The 25,045-nt window shown below is 39.9% G+C and overlaps 1 protein-coding gene across 2 annotated transcripts in view; it reads right to left on the bottom strand.

The window, feature by feature from the left end:
- The window catches only part of GSK3B (glycogen synthase kinase 3 beta), a 150,128-nt gene that overhangs the window by 72,010 nt on the left and 53,073 nt on the right, over nucleotides 1-25,045 (bottom strand). For both annotated transcript variants that reach the window (XM_071433279.1, XM_071433280.1), the window contains exon 2: nucleotides 21,986-22,179. In XM_071433279.1, coding sequence (XP_071289380.1) covers nucleotides 21,986-22,179 — 194 coding nt within the window. The remainder of the gene's footprint in view (nucleotides 1-21,985; nucleotides 22,180-25,045) is intronic.

Raw genomic sequence — 25,045 nt, 5'->3', positions numbered from 1 at the left:
TTATAACGAGGGAACCTTTAGTGAAATGAACAGTGACAGATGTCATGCACCAAGTGCAGGAGACAAAATGCATGTCTAAAGATAATGCAAACTAAAATAATTTCAAAACATGCTGATGAGAAAGGCTGACAGTGCACATTCAAAATACAGGGTAGATTAAAACCTAAGGCTCATGCTTATCCTTAGCTCATCATTTTTGTCTTCCAAGAAACATGGATGCAAAGTCAAAGACTCAAAGAGGAGGAAGTTGTTATACTTTCCTGTTCTCCCACCCATTCAACATGAAGGAAAGGGTTGAGTTTTCTAACTGAATGAGTGTACCAGGCCTGGTAAGCACTGCAGAAAGCAACACCCTTCAGCACCAGCCTGGCCACAGCAGAGGGAGGACCCAGCAGACATCTGCTGCCACCAAAACGTGCTGCTGCGGCACACGTTCCCTTTGAGGAGCCGCCAACCAATGGGACTATGAACAGATTACTCAGCAAATTTTCTGCAGTTCAATTTCTTTATCTAAAACAGATTTCTTTATCCAGAAGGCAAAGGCTGCTGATGTAGACTGCTCTACGATCAGTGCATTTAAGCCCTTCACTAACTACTGAAACAGATGCCATGTGACAAAACCCTGTTCATTGCTTATGAAGACAACTTTCCTAGACCAGACTGCCTCTTATCTGTTCATTAAATTGAAGAAAACTGGTTGCCCATCAAGGTTAAAGATTTGGTTAAAGATTGCCAAGACATCAGATTTATAACTTCAAAGCACAGCCAATAATGTTCATGCAGGAAGATTTGTGCTTTCTCCTCTAGGTTACATTCCCAATCCCTCAGAGCTGTACTAATGCTGCATGTGATACCACCAAAGCAAGGTCATTCCTGCCTCTATTACTACTGTAATCTGCTATTACAAAAGAGGATAACCATCACTCCCGGCCACATACACTCCCTTTCCTCCCCGTCCAGGGATTTCCAGAGCTAAACCAGTTTGCATTCATCACTCTTAGTCTGATTCTTTGCTTCTCCCTGCCTCACACCCTCCCCATCCCCTTCTTCCTCTCCTTCTTACAGCAGGGGATAAAATGACTGGCTCATCAGAGATGAGGCTTTCTGGACTTGCAAGTTCCTGAACTGCACTAGAGGAAATAATGGTGAAAGGTTTTGTACAGCTCATGTCAGCATGGCATTGTCAATATTGCACCCAATGAAGTGGAGAAAAATAACCTGGATCCAAATCCAGTTTGGAACAGAGTGCCTCAGTTCCCATAGCTGAAGGGCATGAGGAGTTTTGATTCTTGTTTTCCTTCTGAATCACCTTTTTAAAGTCTCAGCAAGGTTCTTTGAGGACTATGTTCAGAGCAGATGAAATGGGAGAAATTAGCAATTTATATTTTTGCTTTCTGTCACGCCAAGGACATGATCTGGTTATTTTAAACAGATGAAATTATGTATGTCTTGAACTTTTAGAGAAGATATCTTTTAGACGGAAAGGCAGGATAAGCTACCAGTCTAATTCAACAAGCACCTTCAGCACCAGACTTCCAGCTTAGACCAAACAGGAACAGCAACTAAGGTTAATGCTTATTTTTGCACTTTTTAAAGTAATTGTTCTAATTCTTGGTGTAATACCTTCAGATGATGAAGTTCAATACCTTGTGTTCTATCAGATTGAAAAAAGAGAAAATGGAGCACAACTGCAAGAACTGTGGCATTACAGATAGATGGAAGTAGCACAGGTAGATCTAAATTTCACAGTATACACATTATTCCTGCTCTTGTACAGGTCATGATTACTGTTTCCTCCTTTTCTCTGCTTCCAACATAATCTTCTCCATTTGACCACATTTCTTATCCTTCATGAAGGTTTTTCCACAATGAAGAGCACGAAGAGAAAGCCATGGGCAAACTGGGGAAGAAACCAGCTTCCAGCAGGAGGCATGAAGACAGTGATGAGCCAGCAGGTCTTGCTTATTCCCACTTCTACAGCCAGAATGACTCATCACATCCACTCACCTTCACCTGCTGCACTGCTGAGCCTGCCCTGACAACAAGCTCAGGCTGAGCTTGTTGAGAGATTCAAAGCATTTTTCATCCAGCAGCAAAAAAACTCTTTATTTTGACCCCCTCCCACCACAAGAAAAAGGCTGGACTCCAAGCACAGGGAAGCAGACATGTGCCGAGAGGATTTTCAATGTGATCCTAGCCAACTTTGCTTGATGCCTTGCAGAAATAGCTGCTTGCACAACAATGAAGCCATCCCTCCTAAACGAAGCTTTGCAAAACTTACCGAATCAAAGAGACTCAAGACCACAGAGAATGCCATTGAAATACCACCTTGCAGGTTACCAAGGATCACAAACCCCAGCATATTTAGCACATTTTCACTAATATTGTTACTCAAGCTCCAATCCTAGTATATGTGGTTTGTCCTAAGCTTAGTAGTCAGTCCACAAAATACAAGCTGTACTGCATCTTCTCTAAAACCTCCTGAAGTTGCCTGACCCATGCCTCCAAAGATGGATTTCAAACTCCATCAATCACTAAAGTGCTTTTAACACTGTCCTGCTGTCAGCACAAGTATTACAGAAACTACTCTCAATGAACTGACCTTACCAGATATATGATAATTCAGGCTTTTTACAGAATAAAGGCCAATTCCTACATCCATCTTGCCCCAATATATCACAAACACATCAGTGCTTGGAGGCAAAAGTAGTGCAAAAGTGTAACTACAGAAGCCTGGGTTGGGAATCTGTCCATGCTGGTCATCAATAGCTACCCATCCATGTTAAGTCCATTTTTTAGGCAAGCAATTTAATGCAGAGATAAAAGTCAACAGGGATCACAGTTTTCCTCATTTACATTTGAGGTGTGGATTAGGACAAAGCTCAGTCTGCCCCTCCTGTCAGTCATGGCATATTTACAGCACCAGCAGATCTAATTTGGGGTGGTCTCCATTTTTAGCACACTTATTAGTCTCAAACTCACGCAATCATGACCTTTAATCCAAAAACAGGGGAAAATGCCCACAAACAAATACTATCTATTAAATATCTGCATCTATTACATACCAAGAGCTGTAATGACACAATACCCACCACCCAGTTCCTGCTGTCTCATCAATGACTGGTAATACTTGGAGCCCAGCAGGTCAGAAAGTCCACATACCCTGTCCTGCTGCAACCTCTAGCAATGTGTAACACATGCACAGAAGCAGTTTTGAGGGTTAGCAATTGTAGAAACACTTCAAATTTATGACCCAGGAAGTCCCAGAAACAGATCAAATACTAATTTATATATTGCTGACGTTCTGAGGTTCCCTAAGGAAAACAAAAAACAAAGACACAAAACTAAGAAAAACAAACAAAAAACTGGTGATAGCCATCAGCAGTTTACAGTTCAAATATAGAATTGCTGCTTTAAATACCCTAACCCTCCACCCCTTCCTTACATCTCTTCCTGCTTGCCATTCACAGGAATCCCAAAGGAAAAACCCAGAGGCTAAGTACCTATACAACATGAGAACAACGAGTGCATGTGCACCGTGCAACACAAGGGGCGTGAGCACAGGAAGCTGCCAGGGGGTCCAAGATACAAAATGCTTGTGTGTGCACTTCTGTGCAACTCAGCACATGGTGGTTGCATCATGCTGTGTTTTGCTGCATAACCAGAAGGAACCAAAGGCTCCAAGCCCAGCTACATCTTGCTATCAAGATCCACAATGCTGCTGCACTTTTTGCTTCACCCCCTAAACTCTGCTAATGAAGATCCTGAAGCAGCAAACGATAGAGGCGCTCAGCATGGCTGCACCGCAAAGCGTTCCTGATACACTGGCCTGCGAACACCCAGAACCAGGCACAGGCACAAAATGCCTGCGTCAGCTGTATTCTGTCCAGAATTTATTACTGAGCACAGCGACCTTCAGCCTTGGCAGGGCTACAGAGCAGGGCAAAAAGTGTCAGCTCTGAATGCAGCAGCAGCAGGCAGGACCGGCCTGAAGAAGCCACTGGGCAGAATGTGCTAGGCTGAGCTGGAGCCAGGCCAGGGCAAGCTGAAGGCACAGGCTCCAGGCAAGCATAGGTGGGGCCACCAGCACACTCCCAACCGGCAAAGCCATGGTTATTAACAGCTCGACTGAAATTAAAGAGTGGGCAGGGGCGGCAGGAGTCAAAAATATGCTTTCAACTAAAGATCTAGAATAATGAATGAAACAAAAAGATCACACAGCTACCACAGAGGTGGGCTAGTTTTCATTAGCCCCTTCAGAACTAGACAGATTTGAACCACAACCATGCAGTAATGAGTGAGCTGACAGGTGTACTAGATGAAAATCTGAGCTACTAACACACACCTTGTTTTCACCCTATTGATTCCTTCTACTCCTTTACTGCTCCCAATTAACTCAAGCAATACATCCCTTCTCAGGAAGAGACCACGTGCTCCCCAGTTCCTAACTCTTCCCCTAGACAGTCAGTAATGGCAAGTGCCATATTATGTCATCACCAGGCTGCTCTTTCCAACACAGAACACAGTCCTTAAGCAGACAACTTGATCTTCATACAGCTATTACACATAGTTTCCTATAACTGGAAACAGAAATGGCTTATTTGTGTTCTTAAGAGATAAAACAAGCCTTGATCTCTCCTGGGAGAACAGAAGAAAAAAAAAATCTTACTTTTCTTTCATTTTCTTCCTGTATCTCAGCAGTTAATTGAACAGTGGAAGATGAATTCATTAGCTCACTATTGCCTCTTTGAATGGAAGTAGAGTTTAAGAGCCTCTCAGGGACTTAATACCATCTCTAAATTCCTTCCAGCTTGGGAAGCTTGAGACTAAACTTGGAAGACAAACTGATTTCCAGCATCACGTCACTTCTAGATCACAACCTGAAATTCACTGAATCATTTTTAAGTGGTTGTTTCAAATACTGTGACCTGATAAACAGCTCAGTTCTACACTTCTATAGCATCTGCTGTGCTCTGCCAGCAGCAGGTCCAGATGCAGGAGGAATTGCAGCGTACCCAAGATAAAAGTTAGAAAACCAGAACTAAGTCTGAAACTCAGAGAGATTGCTCAAGTCCATTATAAGATTGAAATAAAGTGCAGTAGAAGAAGAACTGAAAGGAAAAGTATTCTGTAAAAGGCAGCCCTATGCTTTCAGAGATAATAATAGCCATTCTTTTTCAGTGGAAGCACAGAGGATCTCTGTTAAAACACTCTTACAGTAAAAATCCTTTTTCTTTCATAGAAATAGCAGTCAGATTTTTCCTCATGTTTTGATTTTTAACTCTTTAACTAAGAAGAAAGTAACCATAAAAATGCCTTTAACATTAGTCCTCAGGGAGTCTGCAACATCCATAGAACCTTACACCTGCAATTGTAACCAGAACAGGTTGCAATTAATCTACTAATCAAATAAGTTCCAATCTCCCACAGGCATAAGACATTTGCTGGGTTGCTAATCACTATGTTATTAAACATTAATGAAATGTTTTATTACTCTTGGCCTTCTCTTCTTACATATGATGTAGCAGATGTTTCACGCAAACTGATTCCAAAGGACTTGCAAAACAAAAATAATTTCTCCTCGCCATCAAAAAAATTTTATTTATTTAGGGAACAGGTAAGTACTGCTTCCAATGTTTATTTTTTCTTTGTCTCAGGCCTATTGCTATATGACATGAAAAAGCCTGATGTTAGAAGTTGTGTGGGGCTTTTATTTCAATCCAAATTACTCCCTCAGACCTGAGAGACAAGGTTCAAATTAGAAGACACAAAAAAGGGAAATGACAGGTGGAGACTGAGCTGGGAGTTAAGGCAGAGTGGAACTGGCACGTGGAATTAGCCTGCAGATGATGGTTGGGCAGCTCCTCCTCTGGGGCTGGGGGAATGGGAGAGGAAATTGGCCCAACTCCAGCAGTGAAGTTAAAATTGGAACTTACACACCTTACCTTGTGAACACACAATAAGCTTTTCTCCCCATATCCATGCTAGGTTCCCCACCTGCTGGTTTGCTAAGTTTGTCATGAGCAGATAACAAAATTTATTAGCTATTGCTATAACTAAGAAACCATCACATGTGAATACCAGGTCTAAGGTAAAACTAAAATAATACCCAAATTTCAGATGATAGCCTAACATACAAGAATGTTTCAACACTCCTTCATAATTTTATATATAAAACCAATTCAAGCTTCCCCAAATATATATCTTCATATTAAAAGGCAACAGCACATTCTTCCCAGAGCTGCAGCATAATTTCATCAGTTGACCTTTGCTAGATACAAACAACCTATCATACACTTGGAAAGGGAAAGCCAGCTATGTCAAAGTACAAATTTACTATAAGCTGTAGCAGAATTAGTGTTCCAAGTTAGATAAAACAGGTTATCAGACTTTGTGCTTGAGGGTTTTTTCCTTAGTCAGCATTAGTGCTTTTCAAACATTGTCCCATTTTTCAAAAAATCATTTCCTTCAGCAAAAGGGTGTCAGAGCATTAAAATGAAAAGATTAGGAAATCTTCACATTCGCTTCTAGCCTAAATTGCCCCAAAAGAAAAAGTACAGAGAAAAGCAAGTTTTAGTAACTATTTGCATAACAAGGTGTATTTTTTAATGACATATTTAAAAGCAGAGACACAGCACTATGATTAGATTCACAACTTAGTCACACTAAAAAGGAATAGAGATTTCCAAAAAAAGAAAGGTGCAGAAAGAAATTATTTCATATGCCAGGTGAACACCATGAATTTAAAATGGCACACTTTTAGCAAATTTCAAAAGGCTACCAATTTCATGGGCTTCCAGTTTCAGAGTTCCCAAGCACCAGATCCAGCTGGACAAATTCAGCGCAGGGTCAACCTAATTACCATGAAGTCCAGTCCTTCTTCCCCCAGTAGGTGCAAAAATCATAGAATCACAGAATGGTTTGGGTCAGCAGGGACGTTTGAGATCACCTAAGTCCAACCTCTCTGCCATGGGCAGGGACATGTCCCATTACAGTGTTGCTCAGAGCCCCATCTAACCCAGCCTTGGACACTTCCAGGAATGAGGGATCCATTTTCTCTGGGCAGCCTGTTCAAGTATCTAACCACTTGCACAATGAAGAATTTATTTTTAACGTCTAATCTAAACCTAACCTCTTTCAGTTTAAATCCATTCCCCCTTGTCCTATCATACATGCCCTTGTAAAAAGTCCCTCTCCAGATCTATTATAACCACCTTCAGGTGCTGGTAAGCTGCCCTAGGATCTCCCTGGAGCCTTCTCCAGGCTGAACAGCCCCAACTCTCTCAGCCTGTTTTCATAGGAGAGCTGCTCCTGGTAGCTTTGTGAGCATCCTGACTTCCACCTTGCTTCCAGAATAAAATGAGAACTTGTACATAACCCTGTAGCGAGGACATGGAAGAGAACTGCTGAAAAAAAGAGACTGAGGGAACAAAGATGACTTGGTCAGACCAATCATCTTGGCATGACTTCATCCAAAGGTTTATCAGCAGCCATCACCAGATGTTTCCAAGAAAGTTCCTTGGAAGTTATCTGGAACCCTAAAACCTGAAGACATGGACATTTAACTTCTCTTTACTGCACCTGTAAGTTGTTTCCAAAAATGCAATTGTAGAAGGAGATAAGAGGCTCAATGCAAGTCAATCACAAATTACATCAGAAGTTGTTTCCTACACCACCTACCACCTTTTCAATGGACTATGCATTCTTCTGTATTTAACACATAGTGCTAGAGAGCATTCTCATAAGCTAATTCATTAAAACATCTACTGTCAATAATAATGCAAGTGGCAAAACCTTCACTGACCTTGCCAAATATTTCCCACTACAAGATGTTATTTTCATGGCTTAAGAAGATCTCCCACTACACACATCATGAAAAATAGACACGCTGCAGAGATGACCAGGAGTAGAGTAATGATCCTGCCCCTCTACTCAGCTTCACTAAGGCCACACCTGGAGTGCTGTGTCCAGTTCTGGGCTCCTCAGTCCAAAAGAGACATGGAGCTCCTGGAGAGGAGCTGCTCCTGGAGTAGGTTTAGCAGAGGGCAACAAAAATGATGAAGGTGCTGAAGCATCTCACTTATGAGGAATGGCTGAGGGGTCGGGCCTGCTCAGCCTTGAGAAGAGACAGCTAAGAGGGGACCTCACCAGTGTAAGAACCTGAAGGGAGGGTATCAAGAGGATGGAGCCAGGCTTTTCTTGGTGGTACAAACCATGAGACAAGAGACAATGAGTAGAAACTGATGCATAGGAAGTTCCACCTGAATATGAGGGAAGAATTTCTTTACTGTGCTGTTAACCATGCACTGGAACAGGCTACCTAGAGAGGTTGTGGAATCTCCCTAGCTGGAGATACTCAAGAATCATTTGGAAGCAATCCTATGCCATGTAGTCTGAAATGACACTGCTTGAGCAGGGATACAGGAACAGATGACCCAATGTAGTCCCTTACAATCTTGTCCATTTTGTGATTCTGTGAATTAATTTCCTTGCCCCACAGCTAACCAGTGAAAATATCTTTTTCCCATTTTGTTGAAATCAAATTTCTACAAAGGGTGCTGAGAACCTTTTGTATTCAAAATCCCAACGGTATGAAATAATGAAGATTACTGTCTGCTGAGGATGTGATACTGGCTGCCTTGCTTATGTAAGCAAGACAGTATCACTCCCTACACATTCTGCACGTAAGGTTAGGTTAAAACAAGAGTCACTGCATCTTGTGCTCACTGTCTACTTACATTCAGGAAAACTCAAATGAATTTTAAAGGTGAATTAGTTAAAACTTTCTACACTGTTTAACTGGACAGCTGAATTCAGAAAGGTCTTAGACCTTTGTATTTCTCTTGGAAAGTTCATTATCTACTCAAGAAGTCAGCTACAGCATTATCACCCACAAGCAGATCTATGCAGACAAGCCAGTAGGACAGCATGCCACAGCTCAGTGCTCCACCAGGAAGGGGCTTTCTACTATCACCTGCACATGGCGTTGTGCTTTTGGACTGTGTACAGGCTGTTCCCACTAGCAAGGAGGATTCTTTCCAAGAGATATTCATCAGTTTAAATCCAAACAAGAGTCCTTGCACTGTTTATCCTTCCTGCTAATTGATGGCCTTCATGCTGCCACAGAAATTGTTCAATGAATACACTGACTCTGTTATGCCTCCAACACTCCAGGCAACCCTCAACATGCCCTAGTTTTTCCTATGTCTCATACTACTTTCTTGTCCTACTAGATCTGTTAGCCCTGCATGAAAGCAGATAACCTTTATGCCTGTTATGCAGTTACAGAAACAGAGTCATTGCCTACCAGGAAATCCAGCATACTATCTGCAAACCATGTCCTTTCTTGCCCTTATGTTGACTTAATTAAAAAAGGAAAAAAAAAAAAAAAAAAGAAAGATAGCACCAAGTTCTTGAGTATTTGCTGTGGCTCTTCAAATGCTGACTCCAATCAACCTGTTGTGGTTTCCTGCACACTGGGAAAGAACATTTCCATTCCATATGTTCTCATACTCCTGCTTTTGCAGATATCTAAATGACAAGCAGATAGGGATAATAAGTCAAGTGTAATCAAGGAACCCCAGGTCTCACAGGCAATTCTGGTACAGGTTACTGTGATACACTACCAGAAAAATCTAACCTAGAAAGAATATAGAACTACTTTTTAAAAAAACTACAGAGCTTCTAATACCATTGCCTCAACTAAAGATTATTATCTGTTGTTGTAAGCTGTTACCACGTTCTAATTTTATAATTCAGAATTGCTCACTATTTATAAAGTATGTTCAGCAGGGCACTACAAAGTAAAGAAGTATTATCCTTATTTTTAGGAGTTCTTCTGAAAGCTGTGCTCACCTTAGTTCTCCTGCTCTACACCCTGTTACGCCTGCCAGACTTCATCTGAAATGTGCTTACGAAGTTGCTCAGCATCAAAAAACAAAGCAAGTCCATCCACATAAGATACTGAACTGAATCTTCCTAATGTTCTCTAGCCCATGCACTACATTTGGGAGTAGCAAACTGCTATGTCCTCATTTCCACACCTGCACACTTACTACTAATTCCCATGGTGGTCAGCAACACATCTTTTCAAAGGTTCCTCTATTATTTAACAGCAAAACTGAATTTTCCACTAAAGTGCCCACAGGCAATGTCAATATCCACTATGAAGTTTTACTCTAAAAAGGAAAAAAATAAAAGGAAGTTAAAAACCCTCTTCTGTCCACTTGCAGCAAGAGCAGGGCAACCAGTGGACAGCTCTGCAAGCAGGTATTCATGTCTCATGCAATACCCCTATAAGTTGCAATGTCCCCTTCAGGGACTAAGCAGCCTGCAACAAATTACTTCATTTACAATCAATCAACATGCCTACACTGTTAAACTCATCTGGTATAAATGAGATGCCTGTGTTCAAGCCCAAAAAACTTGGTACAACCTTCATGACTCAATGTGCCTGCTGAGATTAAAGGAACATGAATGCAAAAGGGCCTGCCAACTCAGTCTGACAAGCAGATCCTTGGACATATCTTTGAATGAAGGAAAAAAGAAGATGAATCTTTTAAAGACATCAAGTTATAGATTCTGTCATCATCTGATAAAGCTTAGGAGGGAAAACAAGGAGCTTTTTGTTGACAGGGTGACTTTTGAAATTAAGAAACCTCTGAAATGAGATCCAGCTGTTGTTTTCCACATGCATTGTTATTGTGATTCAGACTGGATGTTTGTATTTTGACTAGTTAGCTCAGGACCTAAGTAGTCTAATCACCATGGCTGGGGCTTTCAAAGGAACAGCACAAATGAAGATGAGAAATGAGCACCTTTGTTGGGCCTGTAACAATTAGACCTGGCTTCAAATCTTAGAAGAACTAGAGAATATAGATGTCTGTAGTCTTCTTATTTGCATCATGACACATATAAGAGCATCCATTACTCATCTCAGTTCACTGTACTAAGCATTACACAAACAAAAACCCACCCTGAAGAAAGCAGACTGCCTTCTCCTTAGTTAAAAGTCTGTAACATATATTTAAAAATATGATAAACATCACACCTCACATTTCACCTTGAAGAAGAGTGAGTCCCTTCTTTGCTCCTGGCCAGAAAAACAAATGCTCAACGATCACTTACTTCCTTGACATCACTCACTGTATTTTAAAAGAAGTATCAACACTATGCCAAAGCATCATGGACTGTAATTAGAATGTTCCTTAATAGAATATGTTATTTGTTGCCTTTCCAGAAACATTTCTTATTTTGAATTATTACATGATACAACTCTTACAAAACCCCCCCAATAAAAATCAGATTGATTTTTACTTCCTGTGGTAGATCATACCACAGGTCACCAGCAAAACCCAGGTCTAGGTGACCAGCAAAACCTCAGTCTACATTGTCCTTCAAATTTAATGTTCCAGTCTTCCAAATGGACCATATTTCACTGCATAATGCAGACAAAAAATGTGATGGAAAAAACAAAGTGGAACAAAAAGTCTAAACAAGCTTTCCTCAACAACATGCAGAGTAAACTGGTAGTAAAGTAATTATTTGTATTCCAGCCTATTGTGTAGGCTGGAAAAATTCTGTTGGTCACAAACATCTCACGTTCTCAGTCATCAGGGACCAGGAAGTATCCAAGTCACATGAAAAAAAATGGCAGCATTGCTAATTTTAGAATATGCCCAACAGTCTGAACTGTCTCTGTACTTTAGATGCTTGACAAAACATTTAGAAGAACTTCCTTTTATTATTTTCCCATGTCTTGGTACTACTTTTCCAAGAAGCAATGGGCAGTGCAAATATTGCCTTTAGCAGCAAAGAAAACAATTAGCCATTCCATGGCTCTCCAAGTTCTGAACACTTCCCAGAAGGAGCATGCCATTTGGTTATAAAGAGTCAGGTCTACTCAAGAAAAGAAGTGGAAAACAAAAATTATTCCCATTTTCACATTCACTTAAATCTTCCTCATTTTGTTTGCTTTGAGTTGATCCTCTTCAAGGAAGAGACACAAATTAAAAAACCCTCAATTACAGCTCAATTAAAAGGTTTTAAACAAAGCCAAAAGGGTTTAACTACAGCACAGTGCCAGAGGGGATTGCACAGCTGTCTTGGTGACACAAAAATGAGAAGATCTGTCCGTCCCTCTTCTTTGCTTCAGAAGAACTCCCCTGAGCAGCAGGTGGATCTCTTCTGTCCCTTCTATGACTAGCATTTTATAGGTTATCCCTTCTTTCCCCTCAAGCTTAATAGCTTCCACAGCAGGACATTTGAATAACAAATACTGAGTTCAAAAAGGACAGAGTTTACCACTGCCTGATTTATCAGCCATGCATTTTAAAGACAAAAAAAAACCCCAGTGTTCCCTGGCAAAAACTGAAGATAAATTATTTAATGATATATTCCAATCATGCTCCAAGACTGGAACGTTGCACCAAAAATAATTTAACCAAGTAAGAATTTAATAAGCAAGTGAGAGCCACTGGTAGGTAATGTTGCTAGATATAAAGACTATTTAAGCTAAATCTTCCGTAGCCAGGCAATCTCATGCTGTGGGATTTCCAAAAGAGAATACATAATGGTACAACCATGAGCCTTGAAATATCTGCGCACATCAAACATCCAAGTAGCCTCAAAAGCCCCATTTTTATCCCATCAAACTAATCTTCTATATCTCTACCCAATACTCTTTTGCCTAACGAGGAGACAGGTGTGGAAGGTTCCTCCTGGGACACCATTTCCACCCAACACCTGCATTCATGCCCAAGCTCTCTATAGCAGCAGCAGTACCAAGCTCTCAAGAGCATTAGATGAGCCTGCTCTCTGCCTGACCATCTCAGCATCGACTCTAAGAAGAAAAAAGATCAAACTAGCTTAGAATTTATATACAGCCTCATACACAGTCAACCACTAAATCAGTGAGCTTCAGAAGGACTTCAGAAATTTTACTGTGACTTTTTAATTGACGAAGTTCAGGCTCCATTCACAAAATAACAACTGCCCTCGATTCTCTATTTGAATTGGCTGCACACTTGGAAGGCTCTACTCCACTGCCACACCCTAAGACTGTCAGCCATTAAATATTTTCTTTTCAGATGAGAAAACTCAAATTTGCTCCACCAGCCTGTGATCTGCCAGTTTCAGATATGTAAAGATATAGAGTCTCCTATATACTCTCCTAGAGTAGTGATCCTGAGAGGCTACCAAAGATCTCTCCATAAAACACTACAAAATGAAGAACATTAAAATCGATTTTTACCTTTGTTACACAGACCTACAAATCCATGCCATAATCAAGGCTGCCTCTAATTAGCAGGTGTGACCCAGATGTAAAACTGATTTATAAATATAAAATGGAGAGGTTATTTCTACTGCATGCAGGGTTACTGTTTTTCTATCCCAGTCCTTCTCAGGCACTTAGAGGCAGCAATGTTAAAAAGTCAAAAGAAAGGAAATTATCTTTCAAAATGGAACTTAATTTGACCCCAATCAGGAATTCTGTAATGTCCAAGTACACTCTTACAGTTATAATGTGCTGACAGCATGTGGCTGAGTGACATCTATTCATGTGCTTTGAACTATGCATTTCCATACCTTGATGGGTTTGGAATTCTTGTAAACTGTACTCTCCACTCTGAAGGTCATTATTTCAGAATAGCATCCATTTAACCTGTGTCTTTCAAAACAGTCTCTAGCTAATTTGGGAATGTATATACACAGAATATATATTTCATACACTATATATATGTATTTTAGGTAAACCAGACATAGGAACTCGCTTCCTTTAGAAGACCAGAGAGACAGCAGGAAATAAAAACCAAAGCATTATTGGAGCAGCTGTATGAGTTATCTGGACTAGTGGGACAAAAGACTTTTCATAAATGTATCTTCCAGTTCTCTTTGTTCGTCAGTCAATTCACATAGGACAGACAGATTTAATTTCAAGTTACTTAATTTTAAGTCTCAAGTTATACACTAGAAGTGAGCAAGAGGAGAGAGAACTGACAAAACAGCTATCTTGTTTTAAAGTCCCATCTTGGTCCTAGTTTAAGGAGTACCACAGAAAAACTCACGGAAATAGAAAAGCTCAAGATCCAAAATAAATGCGCCACTTAAACTGTGGTATGGATCTATAAAAGGCCTCATGCAAACACCCGCGGGGTAGGAGCAGAAAAGCCCTCTTTTGACTCCTCCCTTTTCAAAGAACACATTCCTAGGGCCTATTTCCCTACTAACGTGTTGGTTTGGTTTCCCTACTAACATGTTGGTTTCCACATGGCTACATGTGGAAGCACATGTCTAAACACGCACAAAGCCACGTCTCCAGATGAAGAGCTTTTCCTCCTCTATCCTAGGCCAACTACAGCTGGGTGACACTGCATTCCCTGGACATTCATTATCAGTCCAGACTCTCCTGCCAAAAAGCAGAAAACTGAAATCAACGCTCATAGTACAAACTCCATGTCATCTCATGTCCCAAACTGAAGACCTATTTTGCACTAACAGCTATTATGCATCCAGTTCAGCTGTCAGATTTGAAAACATCTGCAGGAGTAGCCATAACTACAAATAATTTTATTGTACAGACTTTAAAATAATACAAAGTTAGAAATATGATTCTTAGAGTTCTTAGATGTTCAAGGCCACTGAAGTATGCCCAGGAAGGTTACAGCTGATACACTGAACAGTGCACTGCTTTCTTCAAAGACTCTGAAAAGCAAGAGTAAACAGATTTTTTATCCATTAGGAAAGTTTGAGAAAATTGGAAAATGGAATGAAATTGTTGTGAGTGAAAATTCAGATCTCTACCCAGCCTTTTTGGTTGCTGTGAGCAGACAGGCACTGCAACTGCAATTACAGTTAAATGATAGAATTGGCTCCTCCAGTAAGCTTCCAGGAGACAGCCAGATCAAGTACTGCTGTAAGAAAAGCTATTATCTTGGTAAATGTCTCTGATAATCTGGATAAATTAAGTTGGGCCAGAGCTACAAATCTGGCCTCTATACAAGAGTTAAAGCATGGATTAGAAAAAACTTCTCTGAAAGCAACCATAGCCCTCCAGCTGTTTAGAAGATGGAAAAACAACCTGAACACACGCCCAGGCATCTCCCATTCTGGAAATCTTATCTGATAGCCTCAGTCTTAAAGAGGGACTGTATTCCCTTAGTTAAGGACAGCTAGGAGTAAAAGGCAGTTTTCATCAGGCTCAATTATCTTTCTACTGCTGGTTTAACAAACGTTCACAATATTTGAAGTCACTGAAAAATATTTTCAGCCTTCCATCCCCACTTCTGATCCAAACACAGAACATCTCATTAGTCAGAAGACAGATCTATTGTTTTGAGTGCACTTTCTAGCTATTTAACAATAAAATTAAGGCACACTTAAGAGAGTAAAACCTCCATGATAGTCTTATGAACAGTGATTCACTACTCCTCAGATCTTCAAAGTAGCTATGATGTGCAAACCCTCAAAGACTTAAAAGAAAGGTGCTTAAATGTTACTAATTCTCATCACCCTGTTTTTCCTTTGTGACTTTTTATCCCATGGGTGCTTCCAACTCAACTGAGATGCAGTAAATAAAGGCATTCTTCTAAGAGAAGGCCTTAGAGATTAATGTTTGAATATTCAGTGATCCTTAGACGGAGATATCAGATGAGAGAACGCATCTAACTCACACACAGATGAAATTAAAAAAGGAAGTTCAGTCCTTAGTTCAGAGGAAACCTACCTGTGCAGATAACAAGAGGTCACAGTGAAAGATAATCATGAATACATCAGAGTAAATCCAACCTCTACACTGTATTCAAAACTTTAAACACTGACTTAGATGAAGGTAGCATTCATTCTGAACGTCTGTGATAACTTTCAATTCCCTTCTAGAAAGGAGTCAAGTAGGAGGGAAAAGGAAGATCTGGAGTGACCTTATTGCTCTCTATAACTACTACAAAAAGGAGTTTGTTTTAAAGTGGGGTTGGTCTCTGCTCTCAGGCAACCAGCAAACAGGATGAGAGGACACAGTCTCCAGCTGAACTAGGGAAGGTTTAGGCTGGACATCAGGAGAAATTTCTTCAAAGAATGGTTATTAAAGTTTGGAATGGACTACCGAGGGCAGTGGTAGAGTCACCATCCCTGGAGGTGTTCACGAAACAACTGGATGTGGCACTTAGTGCCATGGTCTAGTTGACAAGGTGGTGATCAGTACAAGGTTGGAATCAATCTAGGAAGTCTTTTCTGTGACTTCAATATCCACCTGTGTGCTTGAAAGAAAGGGTCCACAACTCAGGCACATACAAAGGAAGTCAAGTGTTCTATGAGATATCCAGCAGTAACAATGGCTTCTCTTCAACTGTACCTTTAACATTCTCATGACAAAGCTGTGGTACACAAAAATAGGAGGAGTCTGGAAGATGGACCTGCTAAAACATTAAAAAGCAAGAGGATGCACACATCCTGTCTGAACCCAGCAAAGGGAAAACAAACCTGGACAGAAGAGACAGTGATACCACTTCCGTTAAAGCTTTACAACTGGGTTGCCCAACACATATCAGGAAGATGGGTGTCAAACTCCTGTCTGCTTGTCAGTATATAGACATGACTACCCATAGCCCGAGCTTACAGACTGCAAAACAAAACTTGTTTTACCTCTCCTTTCAGTCACATTACCCAAGTAACTTGAGTACCTCTCTCCTCAAAACAGCTCAGATACACCAAAAGTGGCCTTAATAGATTGAAGCCCCCTGAAATGAAGCCTTTTTTCCCAGTATAATGCTACTATCTGTTGTATCTTTACTGGCCATCGATAACCAAGAGCTAAGAAACAAGCTGGGGGAAGTCAGAAAAAATGGAACTAATTCAACCCAATTTGAAGTCATATTCTCACAGTGGTCTGTTAACCCCTGAGATTCTGAGAGCAAAAGAGGCAAATCATTAATCAACAGGTTCACTTTTTCACATGCATATTTACAGAATTATACCTTCAACCATGAGCAGAGACACAAAACCTATTAAGAAAAAAACTGGGTCAGCTCTAGACTTCTGAATGCTCTAAACAGAAAAGTCTCTTGAAAAGTTAGAAGAACTTAAAATCCTAAACACCTAGTCATTTTTCAATGGAAAGTCTTCCTTGTGGTTTTACATTTTTCATAGGAGCTGCTATGATCAAAGTTGCTGTAAATAAGGTAACACAAACAGCGGATATGGGCTACTTTGAAAAGAATCTTTTTATACTTAGCAGCTTGATATATCTGAGGCAGGAACTGAAGGAAAGCTGTTGCTTTCAGAAGCATTTCAAACAGCTCACAAAAGTACACACACCAGCAGGGAAAGAAAGAAACCAGAACCTCAACACAAACTTATTTTTCCATCCTGCTGCTTTATTGGGCTTTAAGGCTCATATTAACACTAAGACTTTACATATTAAAAAGAAGAAAAAAAACAAAACAAAAAACAAAAACAAAAAAACCCACCAAAAACAAAAAAATAAACCAACCAAACAAAAAAAAACAACAAAAAACCCACCCCAAACCAGTAAACCAAAACAAAGAAACAATAAACATGTAAATACTCACAACACCTATTCCTTCCCTAACCAAAAACAGGAAAGACCACTGCCTACTATTGAGTGGCCTCAGCTTTAGCAATGCAGTGCTTCACATTTATGGACCATTAGGGCCCTAGACTGACATCCTGTCACACTTCAGAAGATCTGCCTATTTAAATAATTCAGGCAACTAAGCCAAGGGCACACACGGTTGGATGGTTAAACCAAGGCAGTCCCTGAATGATTTGACAGACTGGATGGCATGAATGGTTCCCATTACAGAATTTGGCTTTCTCTTGCTGCACACTTTATGTCTCTGTGAGCCATTAACAAGAAATGTGATGCCCAATCTAGACTGTTTGAAAAGGTGCAGGAGGAGTGCAAACTCTCTTCATCACTTAGATTTCAACAGCCCAGAGCTAAAAGCAGAAACATCAAGTATGCAATTCAGATGCAAGAAATTTAACTGCTTATTCTCAGTCAGCTGTGAAATACTTCTAGCAATTCATACATTCATTTCATTAGGATTTCTTAGAAACCTTAATGGAATGGCAGAAATAACAAAAAAACAACTATTTATGCTAACATGCCTCTTTGCTTATTACTGGTTTTTGGACAATGAGACAGCAACATGACAGACTCTTAATCTGAAGAATATTCCAATGAAAATGCTAACAAAAGCAGTGCAAGAATTTTTATGCTACCAGTATTTTCTTTTCAAGCATCACAATTAGGCTGTGTCACTTGAGGGCCTACACAGACACATAAATGAAAATAACTGAAAATACTATGAACCTTTTAACTGCATCTATTGATGCTTTGCATAAGAACCTATTATTACACATTTTTGGAATAGAAGCAGAAATACAGTATAGATCTGTGAAAGCCAGGTCATTGTCTTTTGGAAATTTTGCCATTTGAAAGCACTTTGGCCCCAAAGTTTGTGAGCAGCTGCCTTACACTGTTTTTCAAAGAGAAACATCCCTCTCACACCTGTTAAACTTTTAACTGCAAAAAAAATCCAAAACCCACCACCCCAAAAATATAACTTTCCTTAAGAGTTGGTTAATTAAATTAAACAAATTAAATTGTTTCACAGATTAATGACAAACAGGACATAGTTTGTGAACTACTGATTCAAGTATCAGGTAATTGCCCAAAAATACATTCCTTAATTCTTCACACTTAGTATGGAGAACTACCTTACTGAAGGCAGAACTACAAACTGAAATTAAGCATAAATCTCTAAGTGGTATTTTATTTATTCTCTTCAGGGACTTACCACTTATTCCTACCAATACTATTACTGTACATTACACTGAACTCTAGACACACACGCTCTAAAATCCAGAGCAATTCAGAGACCCTGTTTAAAACACGGTCGTGCAGGAACTGCAATGTCAAACTGAAGAACCATTGAACTGCAACGAGGGAGTAGAAAGAAGAAGGAGCATTGCAAACTATCTTTACCATCACAGAAACTGTAAGATTAACTCTTCAGCACTGATTTAACACTCAACTTCTTTCTGGTCTGGACCAATACTGGGAGGCTGACTTGTCATAGTAATGGAAAAGGAAAAAAGAAAAATAGGCAACCCCCCTCTGGTAATTCCAGCTTTCAAGCTAGCTTCAAACCTGGACAAATGCATCTCAGCTTCCCGACAGAGATCTAAAATTGGCAACTGAGGCACATATTCCAGACCTACACAGTGGTGGCCCTCTACATTCACAAAATGCAGCAAGAGCCTAGAGGTTACACTCTCTTGGGACTTTCTTTAGTTCCTGAATTTTCAGTTTCAAGACTATCCGTTAGCTCTTCTCAAAGCACTTTTTGAAGAAATCACGACTAAGGAATTATACTGCATATACCAAGAGAAATATATCACAATAGACAAGCACCAGGCAGATAAGGGATAAGCAGGTACCAGGCAGAAGCATACAGCTGAAAATTTTGTTCCTGATTCAAATTTCAGGAAGCAACTTCCATACATCCCTTTCCTCTTGTTGCTTGTTCACCACTGGGATCAGTGCAGACTGGTATTTCTGAAGTGCCCCCTCCTCTCTTCCCTCTCTTGTTTGATTCATTATCAAAGTGATAATGAATCAAACAAGCTGCCACCATCTTGGGCTGCCTGCGTAAGGTTGGCTTTTTCCCCTCAATCATTGCTGAAGTGAGAGTATGCATTAATGAGAGGGGCGTGGCAGATTTTAGGGAACTCAACTGACCAGGCCTTGGATCTGGACTCGGGCAGCCAAGCAGGGATGGCAAGAGCCCAGCTGAGCTGCACCCTCAGCTCAGCTCTCTGAACACGTGGGATGGTCTGCTCCTACAGTGCACTCAAACCATTCAGCCAACAGACTTTCCAAGTTCCCTCTGTAACCTGTAGATTATGTGGTCCAGTATTTACTACCTAGATCAGGCATTCCCAAAGAGTAGCACACCCTAAAGAAATTGTATGCTGCTCATAATATACATCTGTCTAGCTTCCACATCTGTCCAGGTAGAGGCTGCCATCCAGCCTGCAAGAATTTACACCTCCTGCCAACATAACATACACTTCTAGATCAGAATGTGAAAAAATGAGAGGACTGAAGTGACAAATGATGGGAAAAATTAGGGAGCTTAGACCAAAGGTAGATGATGTTGTGTAGTTGGGATAAAAGTTTGGGATAAGAATATGAAAAAATGCATAACTTGGGTATTACTGCAGATGTGACCCATACAAATTATGAAGTTTAAAAAACTATTTTTAAATTAATGCTGTCTCTCTGCAAATCTATACATGGACTTAAGTATTAAGTTTAGGGATATTAAAGCCTCCAGGTATTGGATGTTCTCAGCTCATATTATCAAATGTAGACAATTAATTCAGAGTCCAAACTGGAAACACCCTACTTAGCTTTTCAGTTCAGCTGTTTTGCTTTAACAAAGGGCTAATATTCAAGAAACAATTTTTTCTATCACTTAAAGAAACACTCAAAAAAAAAAAGATATATAGTCAGGTAACAAAATGTCACTAAACCAACTACCAAAATAAAAAGCAATCAAAGACCAACATTTTACTCTAGATGCCCAAGAGAGATTAATTTAAAAAAAAGTAAGATGCCACAAACTATTAATATCTGATGGTCAGGAACTAAAACGCTTGGCCAAGTTTTCATTTTGACACACTGCAAAACCCCAGAGTTACGAGACTAAAGAAATCAAAGGTTCTTGTCAAATGCACTAGCTGACATCAACCAAGCATGACGGGGTATAGGAAATATCCTGACCTTCCCCCTTAAACCTATGCAATGGGAAGAGACCAAAAAGCTCCTTTTAAGTACTAGGTTTAGAATTTGTTTTTCCTTTTCTGTTTTACCTCTTCTTTCTTCTCCTAAAATAAGGCACTCTTACATCATATTGCATGCTTCCCAAGTACTAATTACCTTCAACCCATAATACAGTCCAGAAATAACCCAGATGTAAGAACTATGTAAGAACTTTATAAGTCTTCCTTAACTGGAAGTAAACAATTGTGCATTACATTAATTTAAATGCATCTTTCCCATTTTCCTTCGAAACACTTCAAAACAATGTTTTTGCCACTAAAAAAGGACACAAATTACAAATATTACCAGTGAAACTAGCTGTGTCTGAGGTCTTGCTGTGAAAACAAGATATGCTAAAACCAGGACCTCTGCTATCATGTACTGCTTGCACAAGCTGATCTCTAGGCCACTTGACTATAAGGGAAAGAGGTCAAGTACATTAAGTACCAAGCTGTGGACTAACAGAAGTGTTGAGGTGGCTTATAGTTCTTAAATTTATTTGGTTTAAAAATCACTAAATAAAAAGATTTCTCTTTGGAAGGCTACCAGTTTAGAATAAAGGATCACTAGTCTACTAAAACCACCAGGGTAAAACACGTTTATAAATCAGATAACAAAAAAAAAAGTAATCTTCAGCCCAAACTGCCCTGGGCTCAGTATTTGTTATCTTCTTGCTTGGCCTTTAGAATTTCTGATTTACTCAAATATAGGTTTCAACTTCATAGGTGCAGCAACTAAAAACAAAGCCTAAAGGCTCCTGTTCCTTCCAGCAGTTTAACTTCTAATGATTGGAGAAGAGTTTATGCTAGAAAAAAGTAACCTCAAGACAAGCTTTTCCTTTGTTTCCACAGCTCACTGTGTGAGAAATCTGGCCAGCAACCTGGAAACAGCACATCAAATCAGCATTTTTAGCTTCCTGACTTGCACTAATACAAATAATCATAGTGACTCACCAATTTTCAAGTTTAACTACTGCTTTATCATAATCCATCTGTTTAATTTTCAGTCCCAAAAAATTTTAGGCATATTTATGCTCTCCAATGAAAATAAATTAAGAAAATCAAAAACATTGCCATCAAAGACATGGAAAATGAGATAATATTCATGAAAATACTATGAACTTATGCATAGGCTCACCTTAAATCTTTTATCCTGCAGGACTTTCTTAATGGCCACAAGCTCTCCTGAATCACAGAGTTTGGCTTGATACACAACACCAAAAGATCCATTTCCAATCACCTTGGTGTCTGTGTAGCTGACTTCTTGTGGTCGGTCTGGACCTTGTCCAGGAGTTGCAACTACTGTAGTCACCTTGCTGCCATCTTTGTCTCCTGCAAAGCAAGAGATACACAAATAATCAAAATACATGCATAAACAGGATGACCAACAAGAATAAAACAGAGGAGGGTAAGACAAAGATTTAGATCAGCATATGTACTTCAATATTATAGAGAAAACCAGAAAACCTCTGACAAAATGCAAAGAAAACACTGGGCATGGTTTTTTACCTATATATATATATATATATATATTAAGTGATGACAATTTTTCATTTAGATTATTGCTAAGAAAAATTTGCTCTCCAGAAGCAAATAATTGAGCAATAAAATGTAATGCACAAAGAAGCCAAGTATTTATCCCTACATCTGATTATCAAGTAAGGGATATTAAACACACTGCTTGCATTACCAAAATGAAGCATTTTCCCATATTTTTCCTAGAACTGAAGAAACCAAACTGCCAGTATGAGCTCAGATAAGCACTCTGATCTTTACAGGCATTTATCTGGCAACAACAAAAACCAGGAGCACTTTAGGTTTGTTACAAATCTACCCACATGTAAAGTTTCAGCTTGCAGCACTAGGAAGCATAACCTTTGTCAAACCTGGCTGTGTGCACCTGAAGCCAAACCTAGGCTGCATCAGATGGCACAGGCTTGTTCCTCCCTTCTTCTGTCTGGACTTCCTTGCACAGAAGGGAGGCACTTGCTGGGGCAGGGCAAGAAGGGGGAGAAGGATGCCAACAGCAGGCACTCAGCTGGTATCTCAACAGGAACCAGAGCACAGCCGGGGACAGTGCTCAGGATGCAAGAGCACAGTGGAAGCTGCACAGGTGAATGTGCTGCGGCACAGATGCAGCAGCTTGGGGCTCCAGCCACTTTCCATCAAACGACCCAAGCCACTGTCACCTACTCTTAGCCCCACTGTTACCACCAATAGTGCTTCGCCCTATTCAAAGTCTGATTTTGTTCATAATAGGAGCAAAGCTTTAGGCACTTTACAAGCACAGTCAGGGCATTTCTTGCCATTCAGTTGCAATAAAGAGCCCTTCAGGCTTAGGTTACAGAACCAAACAGGGCTGCAAGAAAAACTAGAACCTGCTGTTGCATAGCAGTCACCACAATTCTACAGAACCTGTTCTCAAGAAATGCCCATCACACCTGCTTATTAACAAACCTTCTCTCCATGACTTTCTCCAGGAATTCTCTTCACTTCTCATGCATTTAGAAAAATCTTTCCAAGAGACAGCTTGATCAATAGCATTGGTGTAGTGCAGGCAAAATGCTTTTTTGTTCTGCTCCAAAAAGGGCATGGAAAAAAAATTGCACAGCTCACTCTCTTTCCCCCCACTGCCTGCTTCAAATATGAGTGCTGTTGCAAAGACAGTTATTATGATGGAGAAGTTATTTCTCTTTAGTAAACCTCTCCCCTCACTGCTAAAAACTAGTCAGGTACAGCACCTAAAACCAGGCTCTGCAAAGGAAGCTTATCTCAGCTCTACCCATCATGCTGGTGACTTCTTGTGTCCGACTTACAACACACTTGTTTGTACAGCCCAGCACAATGTTTGCAGCTTGTGCAATGCTGTGACCTCATGATCAGCTTGTGTACCAAACTCTCCTCTGTGGGGCTGCTGCCTGTCCAATCCTCATCCACTCTCCACTTACACACCTGATTGCTCTTATCAAAGCCTAATAATCTGCATTTTGTCCTGACTGAACTGCATCCAAGGTTACTGAGCTCCCTTGCCAGCTTATCAAATCCTACAATCACAGTCACTATCCAGAGATTTATTTCCCAATGCTACATGAAATTTACCTAAGAAATTGGTGAAAAACTGGTGAATCCTATGAGACTGCCTAAAGGCCCTGCAAAAACCCACAAAATATCTCATCCTTTTTTTTCTTGGACCTCCTGTTATGCTCTAACAAAATAATCATTTTGTATGTCTTTCATGGGATTTCCCGTAGTCCATTGTTCTCCTAGATTTCTCATGAGAAAATCAGTTTGCAAACTTCAGAGTCAAGATACCCACATCTACTACTACTTCTTCTGCACCTACAAAATTCAGAAGAAAAGCAGGTGGCTTGACACGATTTCCTCCTGAAAAATCCACAATAACTACTACTCATCTCCTATGTTGCCTCTTAGGTTCTTACAACTTGCTTCCTTTTATGAGTACAACTACTCCATGAAACAAATTAACAAATCAAATATAAATTAAGTACATTAGTGCTAAAGGTGCCAATTACTTGCCAAGCAATACAGAGTTGATCTAGTCCTTCCCCATAATAGTCACAACAAGTTGAGATGCAGATTTATAGATTTGGAGAGAAAATGGGGTAGGGGGTAGAAAGGAACACTAGACAGATTAATGTCTTCTTACAGGGAGAGAAAGAAGCATAAATAGAAGCATACTAGCTGCATGGAAAATTCCTCTTTGATAACTGTAAGAAATACAAGAAGGAAGTCACAAATACAAAGAAATCCTTTTTTCTATTTTTGTAAACAAACTGAAAGTGTAACTCTCAGAGCACCAATGCATTTTATTTGTCCAATTATTCTATTATTATCATCATTCTAACTTACCAAATATACAAATGAGTTATATCTGCTTTACTACAGCAATCCTCATCAAATAAAAGGTAATCTCCTACCTGCTCAATTTTGAGGGGCATCTTTTTTTTTCTTTTTGGCAGGGTTCACTAGACCAGAGGATTGAGATTGTTGTTAATGAGTTTTATTCTCTATTTTTCCAAAAATCAAGACTAATGAACTCTTAGAGATAAAAATAATTGCCCCTGGCACCCCTGGTTGAGATTTGAAGTACTTGATATCAAGAGATCTGCTCTAAGGACTTTCTTCAGAGCTGCAACTCTCTCAGGGACCTCCTTGTCCACAAAAGCAAACCCTGAAT

The sequence above is a fragment of the Agelaius tricolor genome, unplaced genomic scaffold, assembly GCF_023055355.1.
Source record: "Agelaius tricolor isolate 1412-34295 unplaced genomic scaffold, bAgeTri1.0.p SCAF_9, whole genome shotgun sequence".
NCBI lineage: Eukaryota > Metazoa > Chordata > Aves > Passeriformes > Icteridae > Agelaius > Agelaius tricolor.
The sequence above is the reverse complement of the archived record's forward strand: the minus strand, read 5'-3'. Positions and strand labels throughout refer to the sequence as shown.